General features: G+C 45.6%; 1 protein-coding gene across 1 annotated transcript in view; it reads right to left on the bottom strand.

The window, feature by feature from the left end:
- TG (thyroglobulin) overlaps positions 1 to 25,113 on the bottom strand; it is a 279,837-nt gene that overhangs the window by 132,440 nt on the left and 122,284 nt on the right. The window contains exons 36-37 of the mRNA XM_008061957.1: positions 2,763 to 2,897; positions 803 to 967 (exon numbers count right to left, since the gene is read on the bottom strand). Of these exons, the coding sequence (XP_008060148.1) occupies positions 803 to 967; positions 2,763 to 2,897 (300 nt within the window). The remainder of the gene's footprint in view (positions 1 to 802; positions 968 to 2,762; positions 2,898 to 25,113) is intronic.

Genomic DNA, 25,113 nt, shown 5'->3' with positions numbered 1-25,113 from the left:
TTTACAACCCCTATTCTAGGAGACAAGATGGCAGGTGTAGCCAACACCCTAACAGTCATTAATTTCATCTAGTAAACATTCCCAGTAGGGGAGGTGCTTCCCCCAGACACCCAGCTCCTGTTTTCTGCCCCTCAGCTCCAAGTGGTTTTATAAGTGATGGATTATAGCTGTTCTTTCCTTGCCTGCCTTGTCCCTGGAACCCCAACTCCTAACACAATGCCCGTCAAATATGTGTTTAAACTAAACTCAACCAGGAACAATTTCCCTCTCTAAAGTGTTTGTGATGGGGTAATTAGGCTGAGTGACTTTGTGGGAGAGGATTCCATATGGAGAGAAGAGAAGAGATCTGGGCTCTGAGTCTTGTTCTATCATCACTGGCTGTGTGAAACCAGGGAGGCAGCTCAACTTCTCTGGGCTACAGTGTCCCGATCTCTAAGATGGGAACAAAGCCCTTATCCTGCCATTGTACAGGGTTCGTGTGAGGACCAAATGAGACATGACTGGTGAAATAACTTTCTAAACTACAAAACAGTAGCAAAAGTGGCCTGTGTGATTGTCTTACTAAGAAACTCAGAAGTTAAGATGGTTTCTGTAGCTCAAAGGAGTAAGTGAATGATGGTAATACAAAAGTAGGAGTTTTCTCTGCCTCCTTCTAGTCCACCTCATGTGAGTGCCACCTACCCCAGGATAACTTTGGCCCACAAAAAGCCACTGCTCGCAAAGTGACCACATACTTCTATGGTCCCTCCCAGCCATGCCCTGTTTCCTAGGAGTGGCCACAAAGGCACAGGTCTGGGCTTACCTGGCTTCCGATAGATGTGAGTGGCCGCTTCACGCAGCAGAAGTTGGCAGTTCTGGCCCTGCAGGCTATGTGTGCAGCTTTGGGTGTCAGTGTAGAACATACATCTCACGACCCCAGGTCGGGTCTGCAGTGTGGTGATGAGGCAGGCTGGATGGCGGGAACATTCTGTGGAGAAGAAGGAGAAGAGTGGAGCTTGGGCCTCAGAGGTGTCGCCTCACTCATGCATCCAAGCATCCACCTATCCGTCCACTCTCATATATCCACACATCAATCCATCCGTCTATTAACTCATGGACCCACTCATCCACTCATCTACCCTTCCATCCTTCCATCTGTCCATTCGTTCATCTACCCATCCATATCCAATCATGCATCCATCCATCTACTCATCCATCTATGCACGCGTCCATCCGTCCGTCCGTCCGTCCATCCGTCTGTCCGTCCGTCCATCCGTCCATCCATCCGTCCGTCCATCCGTCCGTCCGTCCGTCCGTCCGTCCATCCATCCGTCCGTCTGTCCATCCGTCCATCCATCATCCATCCATCTACCCATTCATGCATCACCCATCCGTCCGTCCACCCATGCATGTATTCATCCATCCACCTATGGATGCATTCATCCATCCAGGCATGCATTCATTCTTCCATGCATGCATCAATCCATCCATCTAACCATTCATGCAATCACTCATTCATTTGAGTGCCTACTACAATTTCTAGGCACTGTGTCAGAGAATGGAAATAAAATGTTGGCCGTGGACAACCTAACCATCTGATTGATGCATTTTCCACACAACCTTCAGACCTTTTTTGTTTATTTTATTCACAAAGTGGCCTTATTATTTAAATATCTCCTTGGCTCTCCACAGGCTTAAAGCTAAGTTGTACCAGACATGGCTCTCCAGACTCCAGTCCTCATGTGCCTTTTCGGATTTGTCTCCCTCGACTTCCCTCAAATGCCTCCTCAGTCAGCATCACACCCACTATGTTCCACCAAGGATCATGACCTTTTCCAGGCATGTAGTGTCTGTGAAGGCCTGTGCACAGCGCCACTTGTTAACCCTGATGTGTCTGTTGTTATCCTTATACTTGGGATAATTCTAACTGCTGCTTTGTAACAACTGCATCACAATGTTTGTTCTGTTCTTAACTTTAGGCAAGCTAAACTAGTCCATGGCATTCAGTACTAAGAAGGGCTCTGAAAATAGCACTGTTCCATTTGATAAGGCAAGGCCTTATTCATAGCTCAATCCCCGTGAATGGCATCACCCAGAGTTGTGCAATGCACAACCTGCACTTCTGCACACGGTGGACCAGTCTATAAGGCAAGCATAGTGTTGTGCATATCATTATCCAATCTTGTAGAAAAGGAGATCTGATCTCAACCTCATTCAGAAGCTAAAGGTCTTTGTGGAAAATTTCAATCAAGTGGTCACCTAGCTTTTATTGAAATACCACCAGAGCCTTGAAACCCTCTAAAGGAATTATATATCTCTGGACAGCTTTGTCTATTAGAAAGTTCTTCAAATTGCATTGAAAAAATGTCTCTGGAAATTTGAGTTTTATCCATAGGCCTTAGCTTTGCCCCATGAACCTGGCCAGAACAATTATATTTCCTCCTAACTCCGGGGGCCGACCTGTTGTCTGTGGAAGTGACGAGAGCTCCCACACATCTTTTCTGGATCAAAATAACCCACAATACCCTTCTTCTGATCTTCCTCTCACATGGTTGTGAGTCTCTCATTTGCTGGCTGACTTATTCTCATGGAGACCTTGACTAGGCGCTGCCCTATAGAGGAATGAGGAGACCCCCCCAAGATCTTCTCTCCAGGTCAGTTCCTTCCTGCCAAGCACCCCAGGTTATTTTAGGGGGTCTCGTGCTTTCCTGAGGTCAGGCTTTGGGGCAGCACTTGTGTGAGGTACTGTTCCATCCTAGCCAAAGGGTAGAAAATCCCCTTACCCAACAGACAGAGATCCCGGGCCACAGAAAAGTTGCTGGTGGCCGCAGTGCTGACGTGGGCAACATCAAAGTTCCTGATGGATGGATCCAAATCTACTGCAGAGGGGCCCAGGAACTGCCATGAGTCCAAAGAGACTAGGAGAGAAAGCAAGGGACAGTCACATGTGGTTACTGCCTTGTGTTACTGAAGACAGCAGAATCCTACTCAGCATCCCCCAAGGCCGTCTAAAGGGCATTCTCCTCAGAGTCTTCATTCTCATATGATCCTTTGCCTTTATTAGTTTTTTTCATTCAACTAGTGTGCATTAAGTTATTGATGAGCCAAGCTCTGTGCTCAAGCCTCGGAATGCAAAGATGAAAAGCTGAACAAAACACACAAAAACAAACCAAAGCAGGGCTGTGTCTGCAAAGCAGCTCATAACAGAATGAGAGAGAAGTCGAGGAGACAGAACAAACATTGTGATGCAGTTGTTACAAAGCAGCAGTTAGAATTATCCCAAGTATAAGGATAACAACAGACACATCAGGGTTAACAAGTGGCGCTGTGCACAGGCCTTCACAGACACTACATCATATGATGTCAGTTGCTTTCTGTAGTGGACATTGTAGTATGCTGCCAAGCCCCCTTGCCGGACTGAGGCCTTCGTTTCCCCAGCTGTTGAGAAGCTGGTGATTGGTGGCTCCAAACAGAGCACCTCTCCAGGAATTACCTTTGGTTTAAAAGAGCCGTCCTCCTCCCCAGGGACAGCCTGCATCCAAACTCAAGTCCTTGCGGGTAGACAAAGGCTCAGTCCCCAACTCCCCCTCCCCCCAAGGACAATTCTGAAGGGCAAGCCTAGCTTCAGAGACCACTGGGGGATCAGTGGGACCATTGTTTCCTTTGCATCAAAGTTCTTGTTTCTCTGCATAATCCTGACCCCCACTTCCTTACAGGTGCTGACTCTGAGAACACTGCACCCAGCTTCCTGCATGCAAATCTCCATCTCAGTCTGCTTCCTGGAAAACCCCAGTTAAGACATCCTCTTTTAAAGGTGAAGAAAATGTGACCCAGAGAGGTTAACATGACTTGCCTGAGTGCACCGCTCTTACTGGTAACAAGATTGGGGCGGGCTCTTTGCATTTAGAAAGCGTGTGCCCTCCGACCACTCTCCCCTGCAGCCTCCCCTGTCCTACACGTAGGAAGTGGCTGTCTTAGCATGAGGGAGGGAGGTACAGATGTGGCACCCAGAGAGATGGTTCAGGCAGAGGTGAAGAACCTGTTGGAGCTTGTCCCATTGTTGCATTGGGTGCAAAGGCCCTGGCTAGAGCCAGGCCAGGTGTCCCTGTGATGTCGAAGGTAACTCTGAACAGTGAACTTATGGTTCCTCTGTAGGGAGAACTGTGAGTCTAGGTCGACGGGTGTCTCACTCTGTGCACAAATAACATTAAAGAGGCCAACATGCTGCCTTCCAGCACAGGCTTCCATGATCATTGGGGAGCACTGATTATAGAACACCCTAGAGAAATATTCAGCGGGGGCAACCGATTTTAACAGAGAAAATCTCTCTCTCTCGTTTTCCTCTTTCTTGCTTTTGTCTTTTTTTTTCTCCAGAAGACTATAGTAGTGTAACCTTTTAATAAATATTCATGAGCACTTATCCTATGCTAGCAGGACACTGTGGCAACCTTAGGAGTGGTGCTTTACAGCTTACAAAGCATATTTACTTCACCATCACGTTGGATTCCCACAGTGCCCAAATGAAGGGTCAGGTAGGGGCTTGAATGCCTCCTTCAGAAAAAGGAGTCAGAAGGTCAGAGAGATTTCATGACATTATTGAGAACAGGAAACTGAAAAATGACCAGGCCAGACAGAGACAGACATCTTGGCTCTAAGTCAATGCTTTTTCCATTTCCTCTGAGTTTCTTATGCAGCTCAGCACCTTTTCTAGAACATTATCCCCAGGTATAAAAGGGTCCTTGCCTTGATAGCATCATATTCTTAGCTACATTAGGAAGCTTATAATTTTTATCTCAAACCTATCTTTGACATCCAGCACACTGGTGGCGGGGGGCGGGGGGGAGGATCACTAAAATTAGAACAGTAAATAAAGCAGCAAAACAACCTAGTGTCATGTTTTGGTTGGCTCCAGCTGTCAGAACTGAACACCATAGTCTGAGCAGCTTAAACTACAAACATTTATTTCTCACTGTTCTGGAGGCTGGAAGTTTGAGGTCAGGGTGTCAGCAGGGTTGGCTCTTGGTGAGGGCTCTTTTCCTGGTTTATGGAAGGCTGTCTTCTTGCCATATCCTCACGTGGCAGAGAGTAGAGAGCGAACAAGGAAGCTCCCATGATCTCTTTTTAGAAGGGCACTAATCCCATTATAAGGGCTCTACCCTAATACCATCAACATAAGCATGCAGTCCATAACATGCCGCTACTTTTTTAATTTAGAAAAAAAGATAAAGGAAATATTTATCTGGAGAAGTTGCCAAAGAATGCAAGCAGATTTCACACAGAATTGGCAAGGGGAGAGTGAACCTGCATACTCTGTCCTGGAGCCATAAGCACCATCAACAGGAAAAGAGCTGTGTTTTCCTGAACTTGGGACTTGGTTTGACTGCAAGAGGTGCTGGGCTTTCATTTTCTTAAGCATCCTCTGTGTGTTGCTATTTTCACGGTCAATACAAGTGGCATTTTTGACCAAACTGAGGTGCATATTTTTAGAGGGTGAGCACACTGCAATTTTAGAGAACAGTTATGATGGGGTTTCAGGACCAGACTTGCCAATTATGGTCTTAAAATGGAAGCCTTGGCCACACTCCGCGTTTAGGTTGATGTCTGGGGAAAAGCGTTCTAATTGAAGAGAGAATTTCATCGCTGAGTGAAAGCCAGCTCATCTGTCGCCATTCCAGGGCCTGGAACCTGCTGTGCCCTCTGCCTGCCCCTCCTCCCCCTGGTCTGCATGAGCCCCCTCCATGAGCCACTGCTATTGTGCAGAATCCAATATCGGGGGGTCCACATACATCTCATGAAAATTCTGAGAACATGCTCTTCATGGATGCAAAAGCATGATGAGGCTGGGGCTTTGTGGTGCCATTCAGTGACCGTTTACTACTTTCTAGGAACCCACAGGACCATCACATTAAAAATGTTCATGATAAGCCATCATCAGGTGGGCACTGTTATACTGCCCAAGTTAATAGACAAGGAAACAGGCAATCCTGCCACCCACCCTTTGCCTAGCCAACTGGCAAGGCAATCAAATGGTAGAACCAGCAAGGACTGGAGCCCGTCCCCTGGGTACAGAACCCAGGGTTGGTATAACGCTACCCTGCTTTCAGAGGAATGAGGTGGAGGTGGCTTTCAAGCTCACCCAGAAGGTGACTCTTCTCCTAAAAAGCAGAGTTTAGAGTTTATTGGTTCATCTTTGTTTTGGTTTGTTTTCTTTCTTTCTAGGAATAGTTCATAGGTTAAAAGCTGATATCATTTATTAAAAAATATAATCTCCCTTTATGTGCAACTGATTTATTCTGATGAGTGTCTCTTCTTTTTCATTCACCTATTTGTAAATCCTGGCTCTACCCTCACACTGTTTAAACTGCAGTCACTTTATAGTATAGTTTAGCATCTAGTGGTTAAAGTCTTCCCATCGTGTTTTGCTTTGTAAGATATCTTCTCGGCTATTTATTCTTTTAGATGAAATTTAAAACCATGTCAAATTTCAAGAAAGCTTCTTTGAATTCTTACTTGGAATGATCTTGAAGCCAAACATTAATTTAGGAGAGACATTTTAATTTGAATTTTATAAAACTTATATATGGTTTCATTAACAATAGGATGCAATACTCTTTTCATTATACCTTTTAAATGGTTGTTGTTTGTATAGAGAAAAGCTATTTATTGGGGTGCTTATTAAACTCACCATCAGTGAAACCCACAGACACGGGCGAGACAAAGCCCATCTGAAATACCATAACCCCTTCCTGGGATACGGGCCCCCTTCGCCAACCCTGAGTGGCCGCCTCAACTGAATTGTATGAAGACTCGACTGTAAGACTTCTACATCTCTGCCATAATATTCTACTCCCTTGGCACTACTTGCTAAAAAAACAAAGAAACACACAAGAAAATAAACTACTTCTAAATTAGACATCTTTCGAATAAATATATCATTAATAGACACTTACACCTTTAAAGGTTTTTAATCTCATCATAAAAGTTCTAAATTTAAGTCCCACCCTTATCGTCTCAAATTATAAAGCCTCGCTCTCCTCTAAAATGAGGTGTAAATTCTATCCTAAAAAAAAATCCTGGTCAGGTTAAAGTCCCAAATCTAATTCAGATTCATGTCTCCAAAAAGAGAGACAATATTCAAAAACTACAGCCACTAAAATACTCAGTCTGGTTTTATTTCGGTTCTGTCTGTCTGTCTATATTTTTGGTCTATACTATGATGACAGCCCAACAAAAATTAAAGAGTTTAATGGTCATAATAAAGGCTTATAAAATTTCTAAACTAGTTTATCTACACACTTGATTAAAACACAGGCTCCATAAACTAAAAAAAATAATAATTTAGAGTCACCCCCTCATCTCTCATCTTTCCCTCCCTTCCTCCTTCTTCCGGCTTTGCTCCAGTCCCATGACATTTCAGCTTTATTACAAAAACAAAATCTGTAACTTTAAAAGTCTAAATGTAAAAGGCTATGGCTTTTTAGATACACTTATTTTGCTAAACTTTCACAACACAAAATAAATAACACAAAACTAAAATGACAAGACACCAGACAACCAACCTCCAGTCAACACCCCAACAAATACCTCCCTAGCTCAGAGAGCTTTACTAAAAAGCAATGTATCATTAAAGTAGCCAAAATAAAATTCTCAAACATTAAAACATGACAGATTTTTTGCAACTCCAACTGACTACATAAGCTGGCTTAATCGAACACGCATTTGAAGCTACTGGCCCACAGCTAAAGAATTAACATAAGGTCTTTTAAATATTTTGTCTATTTTTTTCCTGCCTACTTTAAATCTACTGACTTTTCTACTAATATCCAAATAAAACTTACTATCGTAGCATTAATAGGCTCTTTGCTGCATGGCTACTTTGATAAAAGGACCAAAACTATATTCTGAATGGAGCCCCTTGTGGGGCTCTAGACTGAGAACCCTTCATATTAACTCATTTAGCTATGTATTTGTTCCTTCCTTTATTCACTCAACAACTATTTATTGGCCTTTATCGACACTCTGGGACTATACCTGATGACAAAAGGTGGCAGCCTGGAAAAACAGGCTCATTAGCCCAAACCAGATTAGGATCATTCTTAAGATCCTCAGTAGTTTGCAAACTTTGGTGAGTATCAGACTCAACCAAGGAATGTGACAAAAATTCCAGAGTCCAGGCTCTCTGTTTTTACTTCAAAGAGCTTGGGTGTCTGCATCCTTTATCAACTTGCCTGGTGATTCTGAAACACACCATATTTGAGAATGACTGCCTTTTGAAGTCTGTAAAATATTCTTTTAGGATTTTTGTTTTGTTTTGGCCCTTTTTGCTGGAGGAACAGCTTGGACTAGCAAAAGGAGACAGCTCTGAATTCAAAACCTCACTCAGCTAATATTGTGTGGACCTGGGCAAGTTCTTAAGGAATTTTGAGAAACTCGACTCCCCAAAATCACATCCAGACAAAGGACTAACATCCAGAATCTACAAGGAACTCAAACAACTCAGTATAAAAATAAACAAGCAACCCTTTCAAAAGGGACGTGAATAGACACTTCTCAAAAGAAGACACATACACAGCCAACAAACAAAAATGTTCAACATCACTAATTAAAACCACAATGAGGTATCATCTTATATGAGTCAGAATGGCTATTATTGTAAAGTCAAAGAACAACAGACATTGGTGGTTGCGGAGAAAAGGGAACACATACACAGTTGGTTGGATTGTTAACGGGTTCTACCTCTATGGACAAGAGTGTGGAGATTTCTCAAAGAACTAAAAATAGAATTACCACTCAATCCAGAAATCCCACTGCTAGGGATCTACCCAAAGAAAAAGAAATCATTATACACAAAGGATACTTGTATTCGTTTGTTCATTGCAGAACTATTCACAATAGCAAAATCATGGAACCACCTAAGTGCCCAACAATGACTAACAAGACCAAGAAAATGTGGGACACATACACCATGGAACTCCATGCAGCCATAAAAAAGAATGAAATTGTGTTCTTCACAGCAACAAGGATGGAGCTGAAGAATATCATACTAAATGAACTAACTCAGAAACAGTAAACCAAACACTGCATGTTCTCACTTCTCTACGAGAGCTAAATGGCCACAGAGATGGAATAATCACCACTGGGAACACCAATAAGAAGGGAGGTAAGAAAGAGGCTTAGGGTTCAGAAATTACCTACTGGGTACAATGTTCACTATCTGCGGAATGGGCCACCTGGGACCCAGTCCCCACCACTACATAATATGTCTATGTTCCAGACATGCACTTGCACCCTCTGAATCTAAAATAAAAATATCTATTTTTTTTAATCAGAGTCTTCCTCTGTTGCCTAGGCTGGAGTGAAGTGGCATGGCAAGCTCATGGCCACTGCAGCCTCGACCTGCTGGACTCAGGCAGTCCTTCTGCCTCCCAAGTAGCTGGAACTACAGGTGCGCACTATCACACCCGGCTTATTTTTTTGATTCACTGTAGAGACAAGGTCTCACCAAGTTGCCCAGGATGGTCTTGCACCCTTGAGCTCAGGCAATCCTCTCGCCTCAGCTTCCTGAAGTGCTGGGATTACAAGCTTAAGCCACCGCAAATATCTATTTTTTAAGATTGCGTTTTTGTGTAAAGCGTCGCCCTTACTCGTGATAAACATCATGTCCTGAGCAGATGACACATGATAGACACTGAGGTGCTCATCAACTCTTGGCTCTGGCCTCTTCAAGTAAGGCCTCAGGAAACTAGTCCTTCTCCCCCAGAGCAAAGAGAAGATGGAACTGTTAGAAAAAGTGACAAGAGAGTGGGACAGGATGGGTGGGCTCTCTCAGACCTATTGTCCTGCCTGGTGAGAGCATGTGCTCCTTAGCACCCAGTGGCATGCTCCTCGTGTTGGACTGCACAGCCCTCTGGAAACCTCCCCAGGAGCCAACACTGGTTAGAGAAGGATGCAGGGGGTGCCCTTAAGTTGCCAGAAACCAGAGAAGGCATGGAACACACCCAGCAGCTGAAACTAACGACGACTGGCTGAGTGGGTGCCATAAATGAGACATGTACGAATAAGCAGCCAGACTGAGTGACTTTGGGCAAACTGCTCTCCCTCTCTGAGCCTCACTTTTATCATCTGTGAAAGGGGAATGTTCGGAGATCATGTCTCCTAGGGTCATCATCAGGAATGAATGAGTTACTATCCCTGCCATCCTCTTTGTCCCTGGGTCAGGCAGCTTGCCCCCTGCAGGAGTTGGGTGATGGTCTTTTCAGAACAATGGCGGGGCTGTCTGAGCCTCAACGGAAGTGCCTGGGGACATTCTTTAAGGGGCACAGAAGTCCAAGCCACAGCAGGCAACTTCTCCCTGAACACCTTGCTCCTGACTTTGAACTGATCCCTCGTTGCCCTTGCCCATGGCCAGCCTCGCCCATGGACTGTTTGCTTCCCGCCTGGGAGGGTCTCCATGGCACCTCACCTCCACCCTCTGGCCCGTGACTTCTAGGTCACTGCACAGTGGGACCGGGCAGCAGGCCTGCCTGTGCCACTTGCAGGACCTCGCTGTCCACAGGAGACCTGCTGCTGAATTGCAGCCACATTTACAGAAGGCAATATTTCAAGGTTTTATGAGCTGACCACACTTGACAGTGGATGATACAGAGACCCACTCATGTCCCTCCATATTGCCACAGCCCTAGAGAAGGGGATGGCGGGGATTCAAGGGCTCCTGCACATTCCTGAGCACAATACCGAGAATCTCCTTGTCTTGCATGCACTCCCAGTAAGTAGCTTCAGGGGATCCTTGACTTCCCTGCAGTCTACTCCCAAAGATGTAAATCCTAGCCAGCGTGGTGGCACACGCCTATAATCCCAGCACTTTGGGAGGCCCAGGCGAGAGGATTTCCTGAGTCCAAGGGTTCAAGACCAGCCTGGACAACTTGGTGTGACCTCATCTCTATAATAAATCAAAAAATTAGCCGGGCATGGTGGTGCACACCTGAAGTTTTGGCTACTTGGAAGGCTGAGGCAGAAGAAATGCCTGAGCCCAGCAGGTCGAGGCTGTGGTGGTGGTGAGCATGCCACTGCCCTCCAGCCTGGGTGACAGAGTGAGACTCTAACTCAGAACAGCAACAACAACAACAGCAAAGATGTAATTCCTTATTTACTCCCTTTCTTTGAACTATGTAGTCTCGATGTAATCTTAAGTCTTGTGATTTGCGTAACTTTTGCAATGCATGATGTCTTAGGCCTTGTAAACTTCCTTTACTCTAAATGTAAAATGCAGTTGTAACTTAAGTTCTGTACAATGCTAATGTAAAGATACTGACAACTCTGGACTATAAAAGTGAACTGTAAAGCCTAGAGGGTGAGCAGAGCCATTTTAGAAAGACCTGGAATCTGGCTCTGCTCCTTGGATTCGAACTCAGAAGTAAGCTTCTTTCTACCAGTTCCCTGCCCCTTTGATGTATCGGTATCAAGCGGGGCAGCCTAGCAATACTCGGACCATAACCAAGCCACCGCTGCCCTGCAATGCCCTTCTTCACTGGACACTGTGCTCCTTCTGTCCTCAGGGACTGTCGCCACCACCCGCTCCAGAAGTCCTGTTCTCCTTCCAACCCCCTCTTATGGAGTCTACCTTCTCAGCTTCTCTGGGATCTGCCCTTTCTACGTATTCAGTCCTGGCCTCATCAGTTTCACTGCAGCTACTGTGGAAGACTCCAAGTAGGCCTCCCCGTCACCAATCCGGGCCATTCCCACACTGCTTCTGGGGTGATGGTTCTGACACCTGCATCTGGTTAGGATGCTCACTGATACCTGCTGTCCTCCTGGGTACCAGGCAAACCTGTGGTCAGCAGGGCCAGTCCCGAGGCCTCAGGCTGCATCGTGACTCTCCACCTTTACAGGGTGGGCCTGGGTTACCCCTCCTTTCACCCACTCACCAAATACATCATATAGTCAAACGAAGTGGAAACAGATATCAGTTCACAACTTGATCTGAGTTACTGATGTTAATGCAACAGGTGGGGGCACCAAGACACTGGGAGGAAAGGTCACAGGGCTTTGCCCCAGGTTATAGGGACATCTCCAAGGTGTTAATAAAAGCATCCTCCAAGGTTAGCGGCATCCTCCAAGGTCACAAAGGCACACCCAAGATCACATGGCAGAGCCCAGGCTGAGACCCTGACAGCATGGCACTGGGACAATGACCCTTTCGAGCTGCTACTCTATAATCTGGGTCCTGATCAGTGAGGTGGTGATGGACAGATCAGCCCTCCATCCAGTAGCAAATATGGACTTTCTCAGCCCTTAGCCCAGCCCCGCATTGTGGTGGTTAGGGGTTTTGGTGACTCGTCCACTGGGTATAAGATAATTCACCAAGAGTTCCTGAGACCTTAGAAGAGACTATGCCCTTGAGGGTAAGAGACCCTGCCATGAGCAGAAGGAAAATGGTGGACCGGATAGGAAGAGAGACTCACCAATGTCATATAGCGTCTTTCCTCTGTAACCAGGTAGCCTAGCAAAAAAGCCTATGGTCTATTTTGCTTGAAAATTCATGTGAAGATTGTCTGACCCCACCTGAGGATACTCTGCTGTGATGAACAATATTATTCCTATTTCACAGAAAAGTGGGGCTCAGAGAGGGCCACTGACTCACCCAAGACCACACAGTAAAAAGACAGCAAGTAGATATCTGAACCCAGGACAGCCCTGTGACATTATATCCTCCTGTAAACCACAGAACTGTGGGGGAGGGAAGGAAACAGGGGCAGAGGGGAAGGAAGGGTCTGGAGAAAAGATGGGGACAACAGAGAGACGGGCAGCAAGGTGGGGGGAGCTTGGGTCACTCTACCATCCTGGGACAGCACAGCCTGTAACCTCGGGAGAGGCAGGCCCCTGAGTGAGGAGCTTCTGTTTACTTCTGTCTCCCCACTTAAAAAAAATAGTCTTTTATTGTTTTTTTTCTTGCTTTGTTTTTGAGTTGGAATCTCATTCCATCACTAAGGTTGGAGTGCAGTGGCATGCTCACGGCCACCCCAGCCTCGACCTGCTGGGCTCCGGCGATCCTTCCGCCTCAGCCTTCCAAGTAGCTAAAACTACAGATGCACACTTCTACGCCTGGATAATTTTTGATTTATTGTAGAAACAAGTTCTTGCCAAGTTGCCCAGGCAGGTCTCGAACCCGCAGACTCAGGCGAGTGGATTGCTGGGATTATAGGCTGAGCCACCAAGCCCGGCCTGTCTTTTATTGTTAATTGGCAAATTATAATTGGATCTGTTTATGGGGTACAATGCGCAATGTCAAGGAATAGGTTTTTTTGAGGTCTGAAGAACAGCTTCAGAGAGTTAATAACAAGCATGCATTGCGTATTTCAAAATTGCCCAGGGAGTATATTTCAAATGCACTCATTGCAAAAAAAAAAAAAGATAAGTGTTTGAGTTGATGGATATATTAATTAGTTTGATTTTGTCATTTCACATGGATCCTCTTTTTAATGTTCACTAAGTTGGAAAAAAAAGCTAGACTAGAACATGCCTTGAAATTTTCCATTGATTACAGAAACCCATTTGCAATTACCCTCCCTTCCTTTTACCCCTCCTTCCTTCCTTCCATTTTTCCTTCCTTCTCTATCTTTTCTTGCTTCTTTCCAGATGCCAGGTAAAAGAGGAAATGTCTGATGTCAGAGTTTACAGTATTTTCAACTGCTAAAAGACGCCAAAAAAAAAAAAATCACACACAACTGTAGAGCCATGTGGATTTGAGGGGACACACACACACACACACACACACACACACACACACACACACACACACAAATGGAATTATCTTTTGGAGAGAGGGCGCCTTGCAGTATGGGCTCCCCCCAATAGGTTAGTGTTCTCGGCACACCCCAGCATCAGTGTACCAGCTAGCGTTGGCATGAAAGACTGTGTTAGGCTTCAGTGGATGTTTTGGGGGGAGATTCTTTCAAGTTTGCCCATTTCTTGATGGGTGATTTCCAAACACACTTGTCCATACTGTACTGAATGCTTAGCAGTTTTTGACCAACAACAGCATAGCCCCCATGCCCCAACCTCCCTATTCACCGGATCTTCTCCCAAGTGACTTGATTTGTTTCCCCAGATGAAGACTGTCCTCAGGGGGGATGTTTTGCTGCTGTGGAAGAGAGGCACAAAACATGGCAGAAGCACTAAAAAGCATCAAAATTGACGAGTTCGAAAACGATTTTGAGCAGTGCAGGAGACGTCTTGGCAGGTGCGTTGCATCAAACAGAGAGTGCTTTGAAGGTGACTGAAGTTTAAACAGGTAAGAATGAATAGGCAATTGTTAACAAATAAATTCCTTTTTTTGGTGGTCCCCCCCTCTGCATTGCAGGGCTACTGCCCTCTGGCTGGAAGCCGTAGGTAAGCTCCTGTTCTGACCATCCCCTTTCCTATCTGAAAATGGGGAGAAAGTGCCTTTCAGCATCTTCGTATCAGATCCAAGGACAGAAGTGTCAGCAAATGCCCAACACTCTCTCCAACATTCAAATGATCACAGATCGATGTTTTTCAGATGAAAAGATCACATGATTTTCTTAAGAATAGCCAAGTATAAAACCAACAATGAGCATAAACCCCGAGGCACCCAGAAGCATACAGGACATTCACTTTTCTTCTTGCAAAAGGAACCAAGGAGAATTCCTTTCAACTCCTCAGCTCTTATCAAAGGGACTGGACCTGCACATGGAAAAGGAAATATTAGAAGTGGTTCCCAAGTCCGCATGGACTGGCTGGGGACGGCAGCAAAGTTCAGAAGACTTTCAGGCAAGAAAAGTCTTTCAAGCCCCCCACAGGATGGGCAGAATAGAACCCAGTGGAAGCTGCCTTCCAGCCTCTGTGACCACAGTGCGCTCACAGGAGAGAAAAGTCCAAAGCATCAGAATGCCAAGACATCCCCCTTTCTCACCAGAGATGGTCATATCACACAGGCTATGTTTCCCCTTGATAGCGCTCACAAAAAAACCAGATGTTCCTTTAATAACAGAAAGAAAAGCTGAAAAATAAAGTCACTTTGTGAACATTTGAAAGATGGAAGTGAAGCCAGAGCTGCCCACTGGTTTAGCATTTATCCAGAGAGAAATCCCTTACACTTGTGACAGACACGCCTGGGCCTCTTGTAACTCTTCCATAACACTAGAGAAATACCCAGACACTTAACCTCTGTTCAGCTTCCAAGGTCCTACCTACCTCTCTAGGGACCATGGTTTCCTCTTTAACTTTGCATCTTAGGGCTTAGCAGAAAAGTAACAGTGAGTGTTATAGGTTGAATTTGGCCCTCTCAATTCATATGTTGAAGTCCTAACCCCTAGTACCTCAAAAGATGACCTCATTTAAAAATGGAAACTTTACAGTGATAATCAAGTTAAAATGAGGTCACTAGGCTGGCCCTAATCTAATATGACCAGTGTCCTTATGAGAACTAAATCTGACCATTTTTTTCCTCTTACTCCAATTCTTAACTAAAGGGAGTCTCACCTGATAGGGGCTCACCACACTGGGATGTATGTCCCTGTTACCCCACATACTAAAAAATCTGTTTTCTAACCTGACTCTGGCATAAAATCACATCATAAATTAAGAAAAAACTCCAATTATTTTATGACCTTGTAAATCCATCTCTTGAGGGACTCCCAGACTCCAGAAGCCTTGTAAGACACTTATCTATCCTCTCTGAGGTCTGCCACACATAGGACTTTATCTACATGTCAACATACCTGGAATTTTCCACCCCTTGTCTTAACAAAGCATGTCCTCTACCAATTTCCAAAATGCCTTAAACAGGAACTATAAATTACCAGTCAAGAAGTCTCCGAATCCACCTATAACCTGTAAGCCCTCTTGCTTAAAAATGTCCCTCCTTCCTGGGCCAAGCCAATGAAAATATCACATTTGTTGATTTATGGTTTCTTATAACTTCCTCTTTCCTCAAATGCATATAACCAAGCCACTATTCAGCCACAGTGGACACACAGTTGCAGGCCCTCCTGAGACCCTGGACTGAAGTCCTCAAGTTTGGTTCAGAATATACCATCTTAAAATATTTTAAGGCCATTGCTTTGGTTAAGCACTGGCCAGGCCATGTGTTCTTTGAGTGATGATGGTCACCATGTTTTCCTAAGCTTTGACCTCCTTCCCTACCTTGGGTAGGTGAATCTTCTCTCTCTCTCTCTCTCTCTCTCTTCAGTTACTTTCTAAATAAACTATGTTTTGCAATCTAGAAAAAAATATTTTACAGAGTTTGGTACCTTTTCGTCAACACTTATAAGAAGGGAAAGTTTGAATACAGATGTATGCAAAGAGGAAAGCTCACAGATCACATGAAGAGCCAGGAGAAGATGCCATCTATGAGGCAAGAAGGAAAGTCCGGATACATCCTTCCCGCAGGGCCTAGGAAGGTACCAACCCCATCTATACCTTGATCTGGGACTTCCATCCACCAGAACTGTGAGAGAACAATGTCTGTTGCTTAAGATGCATAACTTGTGACTCTCTGTATGACCACCATAGGCCAAAAACACAGCGAGTGCATTCTCGGTACAGACATCCATTCATTGACTCCCAGAGAGCCTGCCTGTCCAGTGCTGCTCTCTGACATAAAAATGCTGATCATACTGATACTTCCTATCCCATAAAATATCACATATTAATGTGACTAATATGTACAAAGCATCTTCTGTTGGCCAGACGCAACGTGACACACTCCATGAGATGTTTTGTTTAACCACACACAGCCATTTGACCTGACTTTACTGGTCTTCCCTGGTCCTAGAGGTAGCATTGAGTGTTTTAAGGAGGGACCACTGCCTGGCCAAATCCCAGCTCTCCCTCCTGCCGGCTCTAAGACTCAGGGTAAATTACACTCCAAATCGCAATTATTGTTATTTCATCTTAATCTATAAACAGGGAAAGTCTTATCGTCTATCTTAAAACACCAATTCTTATCTGATGTGGGTCACAGTTTGCTGTGAATCCTCTGTCTTTCAGGGGGCAGGGGAAAGAGGGAGCGAAAGCAATTTTCCTCATCCCATCTGGTTACCCCGGTGGGCCACAAAGATGCCATCGTCTCTTATGTGTATCACAGCATGAAAAGTCAGCAAGCCCTGGACACGGGTTGAAGGCTGAATAGAGAAACACAACGCCTGCAGACTTCCTGGAACAGATGTGCTTAATAACACTCGTTAAGGACTGGCCACCACCATGTAGATACCCCGGAGCCTGAGCTCCACTGCTGTGGTGCTTTGTTGAATGCATAAGGCATCCTGCTGGCCCTGGTGAAATGGGACATTTTCAACCAAAGTGTGAATAGTCACAGTACTGATGTTACTGTGGCCACCCTCTCATCTTCCTGGGGGGAAAAATGTCTTCACAGCAAGATTGTCACCCAGGGAGAAGTGGCTTTGGGTGTATGGCCCAGGAAGGCCGGAAAAGACCCACTCAGATGATTCTGAAGCTTAGAAGGACACTCTGAGTGTCTTCCCTTAGACAGGGAGGATGACAACTCTTTAGTCTGGATAGGAGTCAGAAGATTTTTCTTAAAGGGTACCAGCCCCATTGGTTTTCTGTCGCATATTCTTCAATTTGTTTGACACCCTTTTAAAAATGCTGCAGGCCCTGTCTAAGCTCAAGGGCCATACAAAAACAGGCCATGGGCCGTAGTCTGTCAGGCCCTGGTCGGGAAGGCAGAGGGGATCACGGGTTCAGTCATCACGTGCCATGAGGGGCGGGGAGTGCACACTTCTGGGAACCAGAAATCCGACAGGCAGCTTGATGGAGAGTCTTTGTGCTTTTTCCAGGAATAAGGAGCAATGTAGAGAATGCCATCTGGAAGGCAAAATATTGTAATTTTATGGCATGTTGATAATTGCTCTTCCTAACTTGGGATTGAAAGTCCTTTTACAAATAACGATGAGGACAGACTCTAGTTTGTTTTGCTTTTTAGAAATGTTGTTCCGATTAGGGAAAGTGAAAGGGTGGCAGCCACAAACTGTCATCCCATTGGAAAGAAGCCAGCCCGCCTGACTTCTCTGCGCCATCTTGGCCTTCCTCACTCTGGCCCAGCCTCCTGCTGTCCCTACCTCTCTGCCAGTATCCCACACTGTGTCACTGCTACCCTCTGACTGCCTCACCATGCCCCTATCTACTGTGCCCTGGAAACCTGGGCTCCCACATGACCATCATGTCCCCTACCTTCATTGGAGGTCACAGTCCCGGTCCCTGGAGGCCTGACTTTCTGGCTATGGAATCTTCTAGCCCTTCTCATCATCCTTAACTGGGAATGTCTGGTCATTCTCCCACATTCCTCACACTCATGGCCACTCCAACTCCTACTGAAATCCTGGTGGCTTCATCATCTCGGGGGAAGGCAGGAGGGCATTCACTGCTCTGGTCTCGCTCCCCTCTGCCACCCTGCTCCAGCCAACGGCCTCCACGACCATGCCACAAACCCCGCCACGATATTGGCTCCATCAGCACATGACTCTTAGTTTGTTTTTTTTTTGAGCCGGAGTCTCACTCTGTCGCCCAGACTGGAGTGCAGGGAGCGGCCACCGCAGCCTCGACCTGCTGGGCTCCGGCGATGCTTCCGCCTCAGCCTTCCGAGTAGCCGGAGTTACAGGCGCGCGCTCCCACGCCCGGCTGATTTTTGATTTATTGTAGAGATGAGGTCTCGCCAAGTGGCCCAGGTGGGTCTCGAACCCGCGGGCTCAGGCCATCCACTCACCTCAGCCTCCCAAAGCGCGGGATGACAGGCTGAGCCTCCGAGCCCGGCCACTTGTGTTTTATATCTCCCTTTAAATCATGGACTCCTTGAGACCAAAGACCCTGCTTCAGTTTTCCTTGTTTCTACCGTCATAGCAAGTAAAAAAAAAATGTTAACAACAGAAGTAGTTACATGGGTTGTAGCTAGCATTTATTAAGTGTTTACTATGTGCCACACAGCAATAATAATATCACTGTTTTTATGAATTACCCCAATGTGTGAATCTGTATTGAATGAATTAATTCATGAAGTTTCTTAACAAAGGAGCAGTGGGGTACTCATTCATTTGTTTTATCTCTGTAAAAATGAAGACTTTTATTGCTCACAAGACCATACTAATTATTGAATGAATTCATCAGTTGATTAATTAGTCACATAGGAAGCAAATCACAGGCAGCTGATTTTGTAAAATCTCACTTTTATGTGGCACATTCGCTTTTGTAAAACACTTTCATTTGCACTGCAAGAATCAATGGCAACATCAACTCACGTATTAATGGCAGAAAACTGAATGGAGGCTCAGAGGTGCCACACCATGTGGTCAAGACCCCAGATCATAACTGGCACGCCAGGGGCTTGACCCAAGCTTCCCCTCTGGCTCCCCACTCCACAGCAGCTGCCTCTTTCTCCCTGTGACTAAGCCATGGCCTCATGAGGTGGCTCCCGGTGGCATGCTGATCACAGGCAGAAGTTTCCAAGAATAGCTGGGAAGGACTGGCATCTGCTGAGGTTATGAGCGTGTGTGTTGGTGCGTAAACATCTTTCATACTGCTAACTTCAAAGACACTTCTAGGGAAATGTCTAGCTAAGGAAAAACATACACACAAAACCAGGCTTGGATTTACACTTTCTCTGTATCCTCACAACAAAATCCTAAGCTCTTCACCAGCAAGACTCCAAGTGAAAATTCAAAGGCACAGACTGAGCCTGATTTTTCTCTAAGGAGATGGTCTCTTATCAGATGGACATTCCCCCAACGTCCCCAAGCACACAAAAGCTTCCCGGAGATGGCATGAGAATTGGGTTTCCTGAAAACATCTGAACAATTCTTTCTTGGGGTGAACGTATGTGGTCCTAGACAGCTGGGTTAAACTACAGGCCTTCTGAGGCACAAATGCAGGTGTTGAACCCATATGGGCTGAGCAAAGTAATTCCAGCACTGTGGAGGCAGCCTGGGAGTTCCGACCAAGAGCCATGAGCATCAGGGGACCGCAGGGAACTTGTCTAAGCTTGCGCAGCTGCTTTGAACCCAGTTAAACTCCTGAGGCTGCACCCTTCGCCTCTGAGCTACACAGTCGTATCCCAGGAGTAGCTGCTGCTCTTGTCAAGTATTAACTGTTTGCTGTATGTGCTGGGTGTTGCCCAAATCTCTACTCGTGGATGCATGTAATATTATGAATTCCACCTTAAGGAAACTGAGGCTCAGAGTTGGAAAGTGCTTGCCCTGGGTCATACATAGAGAAGGAATAAAACCAGATTGAGATCTGCCCAGCACCGTCTCTATGCCTCACAGTTTCTGTTCCTGCCAAGCTCCTTCTGCAAGCCTGTGAGGAAGCCATCACAGAAGCAGGAGGAAGGAATCACACCCTCAAGCACAATCGAGCCAGACACCAGAATGCAAAAATTTGAAGGAAAGCTAAGAGGCCATTTAAGCCAAAACCTCACACAAAAAGGGAACCTTCAACATCCTTGATTACCCCAGTGGCGGGGAGCTCACTGCCTCAGCCTCGCTCCATCAAAACAAGATGACCAATGCCTTCCATCGCCTGACCCAGCTCCTCCTCTCCTCAGTCCCCTCCAGCCTCCCATTATGCCAGACACTCCATCCATACTGAAGCCCATACTCTATCCTCTGGAGTTGGGCTCTTCTCACTCCTGGACTCACACATGGAAGAGAGGAGGAGGTGGGTGCTTTCTTGATAAGGCAAATTCAGTTCCCCCAAGAGGTCAGAGAATTGAGCAGACACTCAACCAAAAGGGAGAAGGAAGAAAGGAAGGAAGGAAGGAAGGAAGGAAGGAAGGAAGGAAGGAAGGAAGGAAGGAATCATTAAAATAAAAAAACTCTGCATAGCACCAGATCCTTATAACATACTATCACTATTTCTCATCAACAGTTGAAATGATTATAAACCATAGAACTAAAGGAAATCTCTCGTTGTTCCCATGCAGGGATGGCCCAATTCACAGTCACTTGTGAAGGACAGTCCCAGGAGCCCTGGGAAGGGCAACCCGTCTGCAATGTCTCCCACAAACATTCTTCAAGTGTTCTGAGTTTCTACTCTTAGAAATGAAATCTTTCTGGTTCACACACTTGTTTGAATGTGAATATACCTGGGAAAAAATATATTGAAATAGCAATAGTTGCACCTTAATGTATTGAATTACTTTGTGGATTTCATTGGTTCACTTAGAGACTTCGGCACAGCCCTAGGATATAAGACAATGGATAAACAGGTCCTGTCACTCCATCATGGTCAGCCCAGATCAAGCTGACTGAGGGGCGAGAGGGAAAGAGAAACCCCTTTGTGCATCGCAGTTTCCTGCCTTGGGATGGTCGCTCTGGGGAGAGGCAGGGTGCAGGACATGGTGCCCGGAGTTCTCCCGAGTGGGCAGAGGCTGGTGATGGGAAGGGAGGAAGACAGAGGTGGCACCAAAGCCTGCTCCCTTGACATCACAGGTTTGACCAAGGTCATTTTTGGTCATGTGGTTTCTGAGTGATTTCAGGCTGAAAAGATGTCTTCCATAGCTAAAGCAGGAGACTGTAAAAATATATATTTAGCCGGGAGCAGTGGCTCACACCTGTAATCCCAGCACTTTGGGAGACTGAGGCGAGAGGATTGCCTGAGTCCAGGGGTTCAAGATCAGCCTGGACAACTTGGTGAGACCTCGTCTCTACAAGAAATCAATAAATTAGCCGGGCATGGTGGCATATACCTGTAGTTCCAGCTACTTGGAAGGCTGAGGTGGAAGGATCGCCCCCTGAGCCCGGCAGTTCAAGGCTGCAGTGACCGTGAGCGTGCCACTGTACTCCAGCCTGGGTGACAGAGGCACTGACTCCAAAGCTATTTATTTATTTATTTATTTTGAGTTGGAGTCTCACTCTGTCATCCAGGCTGGAGTGCAGTTGCACACTCACGACCACCACAGTCTCCACCTGCTGGACTCAGGTGATCCTTCCGCTTCAGCCTTCCAAGTAGCTGGAACTACAGGTATGCACCACCACGCCCAGTTACAATTTCTTGATATACTGTGATGAGGTCTGACCAAGTTGCCCAGGCTGATCTCGAACCCCTGGGCTCAGGCAATCTTCTCACCTCAGCCTCCCAATGTGCTGGGATTATAGGTGTGAGCCACTGCGTCCGGCCCTCCAAAGCTATCGAATGTGTGTAGAAAACTTAGGTCTCCTTTCCAAATATGCACAGAGCTTACACACCCACACACCTGTTGAGACAGCTCACACTGCACACTGTCACACTCATGTCACCTGCTCTCTGCCATAGCCCCAGAGTCCAGTGCCTGGCACAAAGTAAGTACTCACCACATGCTTGTTGAAAGAATAAGCAAGAGAATGTGGGGAAAAGGCAGCCAAGGCAGGGGAACCTATCACTGGGTCTGAAACCCAGCACCACCCTAGCTGGCTGGAGCACCTTCTGCACCCGTGGGAGACGTGAAGCTTCCAGGCTGAGGACCGGCGTCCTCACATTCCCAAGTTTCTCAGATTTGCCATGCTACAGCTGCAGGTTACTTGCTGTTCCTTTCTCCTCCTCAGCTCCCAGGTCTCAGGGAGGCAGACAAGAGACCAGGGACTGCCAGATGTGAGGCTATGCTCAGAGCACACCCAGCCCTTGGTGTCATAGCAATCGCTGTCCCCCTGCAGATGTGGATCCGGCCTGGAGTGGAGTTCCCATGCATGAAGCTCTGTAGTGGCTGACTAAGTGATTCCCTGGGGCTCTCCCCTGCAGAACCAGATGCGAGGCACTAGCCATCCTTGCCATGCTGGCCCCTGGGCCCTGGAACCTGCCCCTGGATGACTATTCTCATGAGACAGGGAAACGCATGCTTATTTCACCGGCTCCACACTCAAGCTAAGGTCTTTCTCTCCTGCTCATCTTCCACTCAGCTCATGGGCCTCCCTGGGTCTGCCACACTGAACTGTTCCCAGTGTTTCAATGCTCCATGATACTTTGTGCTTCTGGACCTCTGCCCACGCAGATCCCTCTCTGGAAAGACTTTCTAAATCTCATCTGCCTGGGAAACTCCCACCATCTTCAAACTGGCTAATATTCAGATGCCTTCTCCAGAGCAACAAAAACACAGTGCTTAAAGTAGTCCTCAGCATGCAGCATGAACTCAAATCAGACCTGAGAGATTCCAGAAGTCACCATCAACATCACGCCATCTCCATCGGCTCATCAGAGCAGCAGAATTCTATCTCAAAAGTAGACTTTGAAAGGGCAACATATACACACAAGAAAAGAGGCCAAGAGATGAGGTCCGCAGACAAGTCCAGGCTTGAAAGGTCTTCTCTGCCAACCTGCTCCAGAAACTCAATCAAGTAATCTTTTCTGACTCTGAGTGGGGCCAGAGAGTCGTGGATTCAAATCCCATCTCAGTCACTTAACCTCAGTTTCCTTGTTTGAATAACAGACAAGGCTACCACTAAATTTCTTATGAGTATTAAATTATGTATAAATTTTGGATATTTAATAAATATTTCCTCGTATCTCTGACTAGAAAGTGCATAAACATGAATATTTTATGTATACGTGGTACACACATGTCAGTGCATGCGTGCGCACATACACACGACCCATGGCAGAATTACACACTAACATCTCAATACTCTGAAGGCAGAGTTATCCCCTGCCTCTGATTCAGATCGAAGGAACATGCCCAAACTCTGAATTCCAGTTTGGGAGCCCTAAACACAGGATCTCAGTTCTCCCATCTCTCCTGCTTTTAAACCACAATTGTCAAAAACACACTTAAAAACAATGCGACATCTCATTCCACCTTGGAAACCTCTACTCAGATCCATAGACTATATGCAGATGTGAAAGGAGATATTCAATGCACCATCTTTTGGGGGGACAGGTACTTCCCCAAATCACCCAAAGATGGTTATGCTTTGGTTTATACATCACTAACAGCAAGCATTTGCCATCAAAGCTCTCTTTATCTATAAATTTAATAAGTAAGCTATTTTAGTGATATTACTTACAAATGGCAAGTCTGTTGTTTGAAAAAACACTTTCATTCATGGCTGGTAAATACGCAACTAGTAATAACTGAGACTAAATTTGGCAACATAAAACTAGAGTCTTAAAATATACATTTCTCAAATCCAGTAATTCCACTTTGGAGAATCTCACCCCAGGAAATAATCTGGACTTCGGAACGAGCTTTAGATACCAAGATATTCACTGTGGTGTTTTTATAATGATGAAGAGTCATAAAAAATCAGATGTCTAAAAGCAGAGGAATTGGTTAGCGAACTGGTAAGATAATGTGACAACGGTCACTGCTAAACTGTCTGTCTTTATCTGCTTGTTCCTCACCGGATTTTGGGCATTGCGAAAGTAGGAACTCAGAAGATTGAATAATTACAAACACACACGCATTCATGGCTGTATGAATTAGACAGACAGATACGTAACAATTTGGAAATATACACGTGATGCAAGATTAAGTAATAACAACCAAAAGTTCAACATTATAAATAGAGAGATTACAACTGTGTCAGATCCCACAGACAGCCTAAAAAGACCAGAAGAAAATAAACTACGAATCAACGGACACAGAGTGACTTCTAAATAACTGTGTCATTTTTCCTTCCATATCGTTGCTCTGTTTGAATTTTCTGTGACTGACAAATATTATACTAGGACTGATCTCTTGAGATTTGTGTGAAGTTCAAATGTTTAGTGCAATGCTGAAGACAAAATGAGTTTCCATTAAATATTCAGAAGTTTTGAAAAATACATTATTGATCTTAATTAAATACTGCTGTTTATCTTCTTTCCTTCCATTAAATTCCCACAAAATGAAGCAGAGGGCTACCCACAAAGATACCAGAGAAAGAAAAAAAAACCCACAAAAAGAATCAACAGCAGACAAGGGACTTCAACACACTTTTAGATGAAGAAAGGTGTGTGGCTCAGCCTGTTATCCCGCACCTTGGGAGGCCGAGGTGAGTGAATTGTCTGAGCCCACGGGTTCGAGACCCGCCTGGGCAACTTGGCAAGACCTCATCTCTACAATAAATAAAAAAAAAATAGCCGGGCATGGTAGCAAGCGCCTGTAGTTCCAGCTACTTGGAAGGCTGAGGCAGAAGGGTCACTGGAGCCCAG

Source organism: Carlito syrichta, unplaced genomic scaffold (genome assembly GCF_000164805.1).
Source record: "Carlito syrichta isolate Samal-C Ts95f unplaced genomic scaffold, Tarsius_syrichta-2.0.1 Scaffold305643, whole genome shotgun sequence".
In the NCBI taxonomy this organism is placed as follows: domain Eukaryota; kingdom Metazoa; phylum Chordata; class Mammalia; order Primates; family Tarsiidae; genus Carlito; species Carlito syrichta.
Note: the sequence above shows the minus strand (reverse complement) of the source record. Positions and strands in the feature narration are given on the sequence as shown.